Genomic DNA, 12376 nt, shown 5'->3' with positions numbered 1-12376 from the left:
CGTGTGTTTGCCAGTGGCGGGGGGCTGGGGCTCCTGGAGCCAGTGGTCCCAGTGCAGCGCTCCATGTAATTCCGGAGTCCAGACCAGGAACCGCAGCTGCAGACGGATGGAGACGGGCGACGGAGCAACGGGATGTGTGGGACCACACGTGCAGACACGGGACTGCAACACGCAGCCCTGCGACAGTAAGGACATGTCACACACAGAGCCCACACGTGTTGTCCTCCAGTAACCATCAGGGCAGGAACTCTGCCGCCTCTCCGGCCGTAACATACGTGACACAAGGCACTGGGCCCCGTCGTGTCAGAGGTCATGGGGAGGGGGGGTGGTGGCCGTGAGGGTCAGAGGTCATGGTGAGGGGGAGGGGTGCCAGGGAGGGTCAGAGGTCATGGGGAGGGGTGCCCGGGAGGGTCAGAGGTCATGGTGAGGGGAGGGGTGCCCGGGAGGGTCAAAGGTCATGGTGAGGGTGAGGGGTGCCTGGGAGGGTCAAAGGTCATGGTGAGGGGGAGGGGTGGCTGGGAGGGTCAGAGGTCATGGTGAGAGGGAGGGGTGGCCGCGAGGAGCTGAGGTAATGATCAGGGTCTGGAGCGCGGGAACCAGTGAGATACTTCGACCAATAATTTACACACACTCCCTCTGCACAGGTCATGGTGGTTGGGGAATCTGTCAGGTGATGGGTGACGTGCAGCATGTCAGTATTAAATGGAGGAGGTGTTTGACACTTCAGAAGGACGAGAGTGTTCATCAGAACACAAAGTGCTGGAGGAACTCAGCGGGTCAGGCAGCCTCTGTGGAGGGGATGGACAGATATTGTTTCTGGTCGGGGCCCATCAGACTAATCTGTGCACGGGTCAGAGTATTACACACACAATAACAAGTGTGACCCTGGGGAGGATTGAGTAACAGGGAACTTGGTTCACATCGAAGAATCGGCATTAGGAGGTGAAGAAGGAGGTGTAGAAGGCGATGTGTGATCTCTGACTGCACTCTGACTGTTATCTGGCTGCACTCTGTTGTCTGGCTGTACACTGACTAGACGTTGACTACACTGCACTAAGACTGTTGTCTGGCTGTACTCTGTACGTTGACTACTCTGACGTGTTGTCCGACTGTACACTGACTATGCTGTCTGTTGTCTGACTGTACGTTGACTGTACTCTGCACTATGACTGTTCTCTGGCAGAGTTCCCTGTACTCTGTTATCTAACTGTACACTGACTGTACTCTGACGTGTTGTCCAACTGTACACTGACTATGCTGTCTGTTGTCTGACTGTACACTGTACTCTGTTCTCTGACTGTTGTGAGACTGTACTCTTGCCATTGCAGAGCAGTGCCCGGAGGAGATGCGTTACCTGGAGGTGGGGGAGTGCCAGGCGGTGGGGGGAGCATGCCCACGAGCGTGCCAGGACCTGTCTGCAGAGGTGCAATGCACCACCCGCTGCTACGACGGCTGCTACTGCGATCAGGGCCTGCTGCTGCTGAACGGCTCCTGCGTGCCGCTGCACAACTGCAGCTGCTACCACCAGGGACAGTGGCTGCGGCCGGGACACAGCCTGCGCTGGGACCCCTGCAACAATTGGTGGGTCCCTCCCTCCCCCCCTCCGTCCTCTGGCCTCTGCCTGTACCTGACCCACACCTCCTTGTTCACGGGCCAGAGACTCCATCTCTCTCGTCATAGAAACATAGAAAATAGGTGCAGGAGTAGGCCATTCGGCCCTTCGAGCCTGCACCGCCATTCAATATGATCATGGCTGATCATCCAGCTCAGTATCCCGTACCTGCCTTCTCTCCATACCCCCTGATCCCTTTAGCCACAAGGGCCACATCTAACTCCCTCTTAAATATAGCCAATGAACTGGTCTCAACTACCTTCTGTGGCAGAGAATTCCACAGATTCACCACTCTCTGTGTGAAGAAAGACTTTCTCATCTCGGTCCTAAAAGACTTCCCCCTTATCCTTAAACTGTGACCCCTTGTTCTGGACTTCCCCAACATCGGGAACAATCTTCCTGCATCTAGCCTGTCCAACCCCTTAAGTCATCACGGTTCCTCTCTCCTGCCGGCCTTGCCCTTCGCTCTAACATGCACACGACGTTTCTCCCCCAGGGTTTAGTTTAGTTTATTAACTAGAGATACTTAGTTTTCAGGCCCTTCGACCCGCACCGTTCCGCATCGACCAGCCATCCCCGCACATTACCATTATCCTACACACACAATAGACCATTTTTTTAAACAATTATACCAAGCCAATTAACCTACAAATCTGTACATCTTTGACATGCGGAAGGGAACCGAAGACCTCGGAGAAAACCCACGCAGTCACGGGGAGAACGTACAAACTCCGTAAAGGCAGCACCTGTAGTCAGGATCGATCCCGTGGGGTCTCTGGCGCTGTAAGCGCTGAAAGGCGGCAACTCTACCGCTGCGCCACTGCGCCGCACGAAGGTGATTGTATCGCTCCATCTGAGCGACTGTTGCGACGCCTGTCCACTGCACAACCTCCCCACCTCCCTGACAGATCCCAGAGATCCCAGCACAGGTGGTAGACCAGTTACAGTCGCCCGTAGCCAGGCCTCTCTGCCCCAACTACTGCTGGCAGCGCCGCAGCACTCTGACCTTGCTGAGTCTGACCTCTCTCCCCCTGTGTTCTGTTGCAGTACCTGCGTGTCTGGAGAGCTGGTTTGTGGGAACGAGCCTTGTGCAGGTATGGAGCCAGGGAGCTGGGTCTGCCCATGTAAACATTACACATCTGCCCTCCCTCCACCCCCTCCTGCACTCCCCCTCCTCCTGCTCTCCCCCTCCTCCTACTCTCCCCCTACCCCCATCCCGCTACCCTCTCCCCCTCCTCCCCTCCTCCCCTCCTGCACTCCCCCTCCTCCTGCTCTCCCCCTACCTCCCTCCTGCTCTCCCCTACCCCATCCCGCTCACCCTCCCTCCCCCTCCTCCTGCTCTCCCATACCCCCATCCCGCTACCCTCTCCCCCTCCTCCCCTCCTGCACTCCCCCTCCTCCTACTCTCCCCCAACCCCATCCCGCTCACCCTCCCTCCCCCTCCTCCTACTCTCCCCTACCCCCATCCCGCTCACCCTCCCTCCCCCTCCTCCTGCTCTCCCCTACCCCATCCCACTCACCCTCTCCCCCTCCTCCCCTCCTGCACTCCCCCTCCTCCTGCTCTCCCCCTACCCCCATCCCACTCCCCCTCCCTCCACCCCCTCCTGCTCTCCCCCTCCTGCTCTTCCCCTACCCCCATCCCGCTCACCCTCTCACTCTCCCTCTCTCCCCCTCCCTCTCTCCTCTTCCTGCACTCCCCCTCCTCCTCCTGTTGCCCCCCCCCCTCGCTCTCTCTCCTCCCGCACTGCTCAGCCATCGTTGAGTCCTGCGGGGAGAGGAGGGGGGATAGGAGGGGGGATCAGGTGGGATGTGAGGGGCCGTGGGGGAGATCAGGAGTGGGATCAGCACGTTCCAGGCCCACACCACCCATTGTGTCGTGACCCCACACATCCCCTTTAAATGTTGCCCCTCACACCTTAAAGCTACGCCTTCTAGTCTTTGATTTTTCCATCCTGGGTAAAAGGGTTGTCACCGTCCGCCCTACCTACGGTCCCATGGGCGTCTAGTTCACCGGTGGTGCTGTCCACAGTGTCCCCACATCATGGAGGCTCCTCACTGCACTCACCCACAACCCCAAGTGAACACACCATCAGACAGGGGCTGCAGCTGGACACATGTGCCCCGTACACGTGCCCCATACACGTGCCCCGTACACGTGCCCCGTACACGTGCCCCGCACACGTGCCCTGCACACGTGCCCCGTACACGTGCCCGGTACACGTGCCCGGTACATGTGCCCCGTACACGTGCCCGGTACACATGCCCCGCACGCACTCCCCGCACGCACACTCCCCGCACGCACACTCCCCTTACACACTCCCCGTACACACACTCCCCTTACATACTCCCTGTACACACTCCCCGTACGCACACTCCCCGTACGCACACTCCCCGTACGCACACTCCCCGTACACACACTCCCCTTACATACTCCCCGTACACACTCCCCGTACGCACACTCCCCGTACACACTCCCCGTACACACACTCCCCTTACATACTCCCTGTACACACTCCCCGTACGCACACTCCCCGTACGCACACTCCCCGTACGCACACTCCCCGTACACACACTCCCCGTACACACTCCCCGTACGCACACTCCGCGTACACACTCCCCGTACACACACTCCCCTTACATACTCCCTGTACACACTCCCCGTACGCACACTCCCCGTACACACTCCCCGTACACACTCCCCATACACACACTCCCCGTACACACTCCCCGTACACACACTCCCCGTACTCACACTCCCCGTACGCACACTCCCCATACACACACTCCCCATACACACACTCCCCATACACACACTCCCCATACACACACTCCCCGTACACACACTCCCCGTACACACACTCCCCGTACACACACTCCCCGTACACACACTCCCCATACACACACTCCCCGTACGCACACTCCCCGTACACACACTCCCCGTACACACTCCCCGTACACACACTCCCCATACACACACTCCCCGTACACACTCCCTGTACACACACTCCCCGTACGCACACTCCCCGTACGCACACTCCCCGTACGCACACTCCCCATACACACACTCCCCATACACACACTCCCCATACACACACTCCCCATACACACACTCCCCGTACACACACTCCCCATACACACACTCCCCATACACACACTCCCCATACACACACTCCCCAAACACACACTCCCCGTACACACACTCCCCATACACACACTCCCCGTACACTCCCCATACACACACTCCCCGTACACACACTCCCCGTACACACTCCCCGTACACACTCCCTGTACACATCCTCTCACAGTGCTGGGAGGATCATTCCCCGGAGATGGCTGTGCCGTGGATCACCCTAGAGCTGACTACACTGTGGACACACTCCACTCTGCTCCACCCGCACAGTCATTCCCTCTTCTCCCCTCTCCCGTCCAGCAGGAGGTACAGAAGCTTGAACATGAGCACCACCACACTCAGGAACAGCTGCGGCCCCTCTGTTATCAGGCTTCTGAATGGTCCTTCCATAATCACCTCTACCCCATTGTAGACATTGGAGTTTGTCTCTGGAACTGATGCGCTACAATGCTGAGAACTATATTCTACACTCTGAATCTTCCCCTTTGCTCTGCCTATTGTACTTGGAGTTTGAACTGATTGTGTTTATGTCCAGTATTATCTGACCGGTTTGGATTGCATGCAAAACACTGGGTACACATGACAATAATGGCCACGAACCTGTATGAATGTTTGGCAGGTGAGTATGAAGCAAAGAGGTCCAGTAACCAGTGCTTCTGACTCTTGGTCTGTTTGGTTTCAGTGACGGATTGTTCTTCCATCGATGGTGCAGTCTACGACGTCTGTGGACCGGCCTGCCCCCGATCCTGCTCCGACCTCACGGTAACAGTCCCTTCCTGGTCCTGATTCACACACGGTTCCTGATGCTCCAGTCAGGCTGTATTTTAAAGCCAGCTTTGGCTGGGGTAAATGAGAACCAACTGTCGAATTACCATCGGCAGAAACCAGAGTCTAACCCCGTAGACATGGATTGGAAAAGTTTCGAGAGATTTTGGCCAAACATGGTCAGGTGGGACCAGTGTTGATGGAGCATCTTGGGTGGCATGGACAAGGCAGGCGGAAAGTTCTGAAGAAGGGTTCAGACCCTGATAAAGAAAACTTTAAAACACCACACAAAGACCGGATAGGACTGTCAAGACTTTATTTAAGAGCGTTAAATACAGTGATCACTGGGAGCAATCTAGGAGATTGCTCAACAAACAAAGATTCATCTCCTTTTAAACAGAATTTTCCTTTGATGTGCAGTTTACTGTAGCTGGCACTTTAGCATTTTTCCTTCTTCCGAATGGTCTCATAACAATTATAAATCATGCATCTCGGAAAGAATCAGAAGAGTAAACACAGCCTAATTCCACCCCTTTACAGATAAGCAAATGCCCTGCTACCCTTTCGACATTTTATTGTTTTACAATTGCCATTTGTCCTTTGACACCAGAGAACAGAATCTGACTAAAGCAGACTGCAGAGTCAGATACACGTGCTCATTCTCAACCATCTTTAAAGCACAGAATTATTATGACACCTGAAGAGGGCTTTAAGCGTTTTTACGCACCCTACCTATCCCTATCCCTTGTTGTCTTCTTGGAGCTTTGCAATTTGTTTTTGACAACCCGTAATGTCATCCATCTTTGATCTCCAGACATGCTGCCTGACCCGTTAAGTTACTCCAGCACTTTGTGTCTATCTTGGGTTGAAGGGCCTGCTCCCATGCTGGGTATCTCTATGGCTGAGAGCTTCCTCAGCCCTCAGGTCAAACCCTCCTCTGAGGTGAATCTCTGGTGAATCTGTGGAATTCTTTGCCACTGGAGGCAGTAGAGGCCAAGTCAATGGATATTTTTAAGGCAGAGATAGATAGATTCTTGATTAGTACAGGTGTTAGAGGTTATAGGGAGAAGGCAGGAGCATGGGGTTAGGGGGGAAAGATAGATCAGCCATGATTGAATGGTGGAGTAGACTTGATGGGCTGAATGGCCTGATTCTGCTCCGATCACATGACCTTATGACCCTCTCCTGGGGTCAGGGCATGACTGACCTGGTGGAGCTGTTGTGCGTTGAGGTGAAGCCATTGTCGACTGTGCATTCCTTCTGCCCGTGACCCACGGCACAGCCCCCCACGTGTCCTCGTACACGCGGTATTCACACCTGCCTGTTGCTTTGTTCAGCACTGCACCTGGAGCTGTGAGCCGGGCTGTTACTGCACCGACGGGCATGTGTTAGCCGAGAATGGAACCGCGTGCGTTGATCGGCAGGACTGTCCGTGCTGGCATCCGGTGACCGGAGAACGATACTCCGCGGGAGAGGTCATTCCCAGAGACGATGGATGCAATAACTGGTGAGTGACCGGTGACACCGGGTGGTCAGTGAATGGCTAGAGAGTGACCAGTGACACTGGGTGTTCAACAATGACTGAGGAGTGAGCGGTGACACTGGGCGATCAGTGTATAACTGGGGAGTGACCGGTCTCACTCGACAGCCAATGTCTCTGTCTCAGAGAGTGACCCTGACCTTGAGCAGACAGTTTATTGTTTTTCAGTTTAGAGATACAGCACGGAAACAGGCCCTTCGGCCCACCGAGTCCGTGCCAACCAGTGATCCCCGCATATTAACACTCTCCTACACGTACTAAGGACAATTAACAATTATACCAAGCCAATTAACCTACAAACCTGCAGGTGTTTGGAGTGTGGGAGGAATCCGGAGATCCCAGAGAAAACCCACTCAGGTCACGGGGGAACGCACAAACTCCGTGCAGACAGCACCCGTAGTCAGGATCAAACCCGGGTCTCTGGTGCTGTGAGTTAGCAACGTTACCGCTGCGCCACTGTGCCACCCTGTAGGATCTGTGCTCTGTAGGGCCGGCCGTGAGACAGAGCACGTAAGGCGCAGGGGAAGGCAACCAGCCCAGCCCACCAGTGACCACTGCTGACCAATGCTGATCACCACAGTCCACTACTGGCCACTACTGGCCACTACTGATCACTACTGTCCACTACTGGCCACTACTGATCACTACTGCCGCCACTGTCCACCGCTGTCCACCGCTGACCAATGCTGATCACCACAGTCCACTACTGGCCACTACTGATCACTACTGTCCACTACTGGCCACTACTGATCACTACTGCCGCCACTGTCCACCGCTGACCACCGCTGTCCACCAATGTCCATTACTGGCCAATACTGGCCACTACTGACCACTACTGATCACCACTGTCCACTACTGTCCACCAATGTCCACTGCTGCCACCAATGTCCATTACTGACCACTACTGACCACTACTGACCACTACTGGCCACCACTGTCCACTACTGATCACTACTGTCCACTGCTGGCTTCAACTCCTCTCTGCCCATGTGGACCTGTCAGGTAATGATGCACCCACACCACACACTGTACCCACCCCTTCAGGCAGCTCTGATTGGACTCCTCGCCACCCCAAGTATAAAGTGCTGAGTGAGTGTAGTGAGTGAACGCTGACTGCCCAGTCTGACGGGCCCACCTGTTCTAACCTCCGTGTCCCTTGGTTGCAGCACCTGTGTGGAGGGCGAGCTGACTTGTACCCGCCTCCCCTGTGCAGGTGAGTATGTTTACTGGCCGGGATAACCGGGCAGTTTGACACGAGTCGGTGGGAGTGAGGGGATTTGCCAGCTGACACTCTGAAGGGAAGTTGACAAATCAGGTGGAGGCGTTTTGAGGATGGATCCAGCAGGTTAGATAACAGGGGACCAATGGATAATATGTGACCGTAATCCCCAAATCCATGACAGTCACAGAGTCATGCAGCGCACAGACAGGCCCTTCGGCCCACATTAACTGTGCTGACCGCAATCACATATCGATGCCACACAGTATGTCCACATTAACCCTTATCCTGCTACATATTTCCTATCTTTGCCCAAACACCTTTTAAATGTTTTATCAGACAAAAGGGTTACATGAAACAAGGACACACAGAGCGGGCGATAACAGAGTGCAAGGCAAGGAATGAGATAAGCAGGGGAGGTTGGCAGATACATACCAGCGGGATCGAGTTATCCCGGAGAATGGAGGTGGTGGGAATCTGGGAGCTGGTCAGTGACTGTATCCACCCGGCCTGAGCTGGACCTGTGTCCAGCAGGGAGGTGAGGGGGCAGAACAACATGAGGGATTATTAAGGGGTTGGACACGTTAGAGGCAGGAAACATGTTCCCAATGTTGGGGGAGTCCAGAACCAGGGGCCACAGTTTAAGAATAAGGGGTAGGCCAATTAGTACTGAGATGAGGAAAAACGTTTTCAGTCAGAGAGTTGTGAATCTGTGGAATTCACTGCCTCAGAAGGGAGTGGAGGCCAATTCTCTGAATGCATTCAAGAGAGAGCTAGATAGAGCTCTTAAGGATAGCGGAGTCAGGGGGTATGGGGAGAAGGCAGGAATGGTGTACTGATTGAGAATGATCAGCCATGATCACATTGAATGGCGGTGCTGGCTCGAAGGGCCGAATGGCCTCCTCCTGCACCTATTGTCTATTGTCTATCAGGGGGCCGAGGAGCTGAGGGATGGAGGGACGGAGGGGCTGGGCCGTAGTGTTCACCGTGACCTCTGCCCTCTGCATGTGGAGGGTCAGGGCAGGCCGGTATCTGTGCAGATCCTGCCAACAGTGAGCGGCGGTTGACTGCAGGGCTTTGACCTGCTGCACTGGTTGTCAATGCTCTTGTAGCTTGTTGTTATTCCAGTGTGTCCTGTGTCTCTGTCACTCTCTCCCCCCCCCCCCCCCCCCATCCCTCTCACTGCCCCTCTCCTCCACAGTGCAGGGACACTGGTGCCCATGGTCAGCATGGACGCCGTGTTCCAGGACATGCGGTGCGGAGTCGACCACGCGTTACCGTGCGTGTGCCTGTCCTGAGCCGCGCGGTAACGGGACGGAGTGCCCCGGAGCCCAGCGCGGTGACGGCAACACCGGCCTACAGGTGGCAGTGGAACGCTGCCCCTCCCTCTCCTTCTGCCCAGGTACACGGCACACCCACACGGGGCACGGACACGGACATAGCACACGGGACACGGCTCGTGGCACACCCACACGGGGCACGGACACGGACATAGCACACGGGACACGGCCCGTGGCACACCCACACGGGGCACGGACATAGCACAGGGGACACGGCTCGTGGCACACCCACACGGGGCACGGACACGGACATAGCACAGGGGACACGGCGCGTGGCACACCCACATGGACATAGCACACGGGACACGGCACGTGGCACACCCACACAGGGCACGGACATGGACATAGCACACGGGACACGGTGCGTGGCACACCCACACAGGACATCCGCACGGAGATAGGACATGGCACATGGCACACCCACACGGACATAGCACACGGGACAGTTGCCAATATCACCCTGCTGTATAAGAAGGGAGCAAAACAGAAGAGTGGAAACTGTAACTGTGGTTAACCTGACTTCAGTGGTGGGTAAGATTTTAGAGTCCATTATTATAAAGGATGACGTTACGGAGTACTTAGATGTTCATGATAAAATAGGCTGAAGTCAGCATGGTTTTGTGAAGGGGAGGTCTTGCCTGACGAATCTGCTGGAATTCTTTGAAGAAGTAAATAGAAGGACAGATTAAGGAGAATCAGTGGATGTTAACCTAGATTTTCTGAAGGCCTTTGATAAGGTGCTGGAGATGAGGCTGCTAGAGGAGATGAGAAGCCAGAGAGAGAGAGAGAGAGAGAGAGAGAGAAAGGAGAGGCAGAGACAGAGAGAGAAAGAGACAGAACGAGAAAGTAGAGAGGGGAGAGAGGGAAGGAGAGTAAAAGGAGAAAGAGAGGAGGAAGGACGGAGGGAAAGGGAGAAGGTGAGACGGAGGAGAAACAGAGGAAGGAGAAGGATTCAGGTGAACAATGAAGCAGAAGAGAGATGTGGGGGGTGTTGGTGGATGAAGGGAGAGGGGGGGGGGACCAGAGGGAGAGGGGGAGATGGAGGGGGAAGGGGAGACAGTTGTAGCCATAGGTGGGGATGTTTTAGACGGGTGATGGTACCAGCGTGGGGGGTGTGGTGTTGATGTGTTGGTGTGTCTCTGGTGCAGTGGACGGCGGCTGGAGCCGGTGGTCAGCGTGGTCGGAGTGTGCCGGGTGCGGGGCGGTGTCGGCACGATCTCGCCGGTGCAGCAGCCCCCCACCGCGGTTCAGCGGCGCACAGTGTGGCGGTGAGGCCGAGCAGAGACGGGCCTGTCACAACAGCACGGCGCCATGTACAGGTGGGGACGGGGACGTGGGGGGGGGATGGGGGTGGGGAACGGGGATGGGGGTGACGTGGGCAGGGAGGAGGACAGGAAGGGGGAGAGAGTGGGGGAAAGGAAGAGAGGGGGAAGAGAGGGGGAAGAGAGGGGGAAGAGAGGGGGAAGAGAGGGGGAAGAGAGGGGGAAGAGAGGGGGAAAGAGAGTGAGAAAAGTGGAGAAGGATGAGAGGGGCGGAAGGGGGAGAGAGGGAAAGAGGGGAGATAAGGCAAGGGGCAGAGGGAGGGTGGAAGAGAGTGTGGCAGAAGAGAGGAGGGAGGGAGGGAGGGAGGGAAGGAGGGAGGGAGGGACAGAAGGGGGCAGAGGGAGGGTGGAAGAGAGTGGCAGAAGAGAGGAGGGAGGGAGGGAGGGAGGGACAGAAGGGGCAGAGGGAGGGTGGAAGAGAGTGTGGCAGAAGAGAGGAGGGAGGGAGGGAGGGAGGGAGGGAGAGACAGAAGGGGCAGAGGGAGGGTGGAAGAGAGTGTGGCAGAAGAGAGGAGGGAGGGAGGGAGGGACAGAAGGGGGCAGAGAGGGAGGGTGGAAGAGAGTGTGGCAGAAGAGGAGGGAGGGAGGAGGAGACAGAAGAGGGCAGAGGGTGGGTGGAAGAGAATGGCAGAAGAGAAGAGGGAGGGAGGGAGGGAGGGAGGGAGGGAGGGAGGGAGGGAGGGGGAGACAGAAGGGGGCAGAGAGGATGGGTGGAAGAGAGAGGGGTATTGTATTTTTGATTGTCCTGTGTGTGATACCCAGAGAGGTGTGCCCTGGCCGTGCCGCTCCGCTGCCCCCAGCCTCCCTCACCGTGATCGCGGTGACGAGGTTTACAACACGGAGCTTGGGCGATGGGCTGTGTCTGGCCTGGGCCTCTCCCTCACCGCCTGCTCTTTTGCCCCCAGACTGCGCCGGTGGCCAGCTCCTGCAGCCCTGCGGCCGCCCCTGCCCGCGCTCCTGCGACGACCTCTCCCTGGACGTGCTGTGCCTGGACGACGGCGTTCCCACCTCCGGTCCGGACGTTCCCACCCCTGATGCAGACTCCGGGTGCCGACCGGCCTGTGCGTGTCCAGCCGACCAGCTCCTGCAGAACGGGACCTGTGTCCATCCCGAGGAGTGTGGCTGCAAGTCTCGAGGTGAGTGAGAGTGGGGGTGTCCCGGGGGGAGAGTAGGAGAGGGTGAGCCTCGGCACCGTCACCGTGTATGGGGGGGGGCGGGCGGAGAAGGGGGGCAGTCACCTCCCTGACATCAGCCCCCAACATCTGCCAGGGCGACTTCCCCAGCAGCGGACCAGCGCTCCCATGGGTATTCCCACTGTGGGGGGTGAGATTCCCTCCCCATCTCTCCCCGTCTCCCGTTTCCCTCCCCCCCAATCGCCGTCCCCCATCCCTCCTCATCCCCTGCCCCCTGTCTCCTGTGTCACGTTCATCACCCCATTTGGCTAGTTA

General features: G+C 56.8%; 1 protein-coding gene across 1 annotated transcript in view; it reads left to right on the top strand.

The window, feature by feature from the left end:
• sspo (SCO-spondin) overlaps positions 1-12376 on the top strand; it is a 107706-nt gene that overhangs the window by 27921 nt on the left and 67409 nt on the right. The window contains 9 exon segments of the mRNA XM_078398442.1: positions 15-185; positions 1329-1581; positions 2660-2706; positions 5425-5504; positions 6845-7014; positions 8214-8260; positions 9468-9668; positions 10755-10925; positions 11834-12064. Of these exon segments, the coding sequence (XP_078254568.1) occupies positions 15-185; positions 1329-1581; positions 2660-2706; positions 5425-5504; positions 6845-7014; positions 8214-8260; positions 9468-9668; positions 10755-10925; positions 11834-12064 (1371 nt within the window).

The sequence above is a fragment of the Rhinoraja longicauda genome, chromosome 4 (assembly GCF_053455715.1).
Source record: "Rhinoraja longicauda isolate Sanriku21f chromosome 4, sRhiLon1.1, whole genome shotgun sequence".
Classification (NCBI taxonomy): domain Eukaryota; kingdom Metazoa; phylum Chordata; class Chondrichthyes; order Rajiformes; family Arhynchobatidae; genus Rhinoraja; species Rhinoraja longicauda.
Note: the sequence above shows the minus strand (reverse complement) of the source record. Positions and strands in the feature narration are given on the sequence as shown.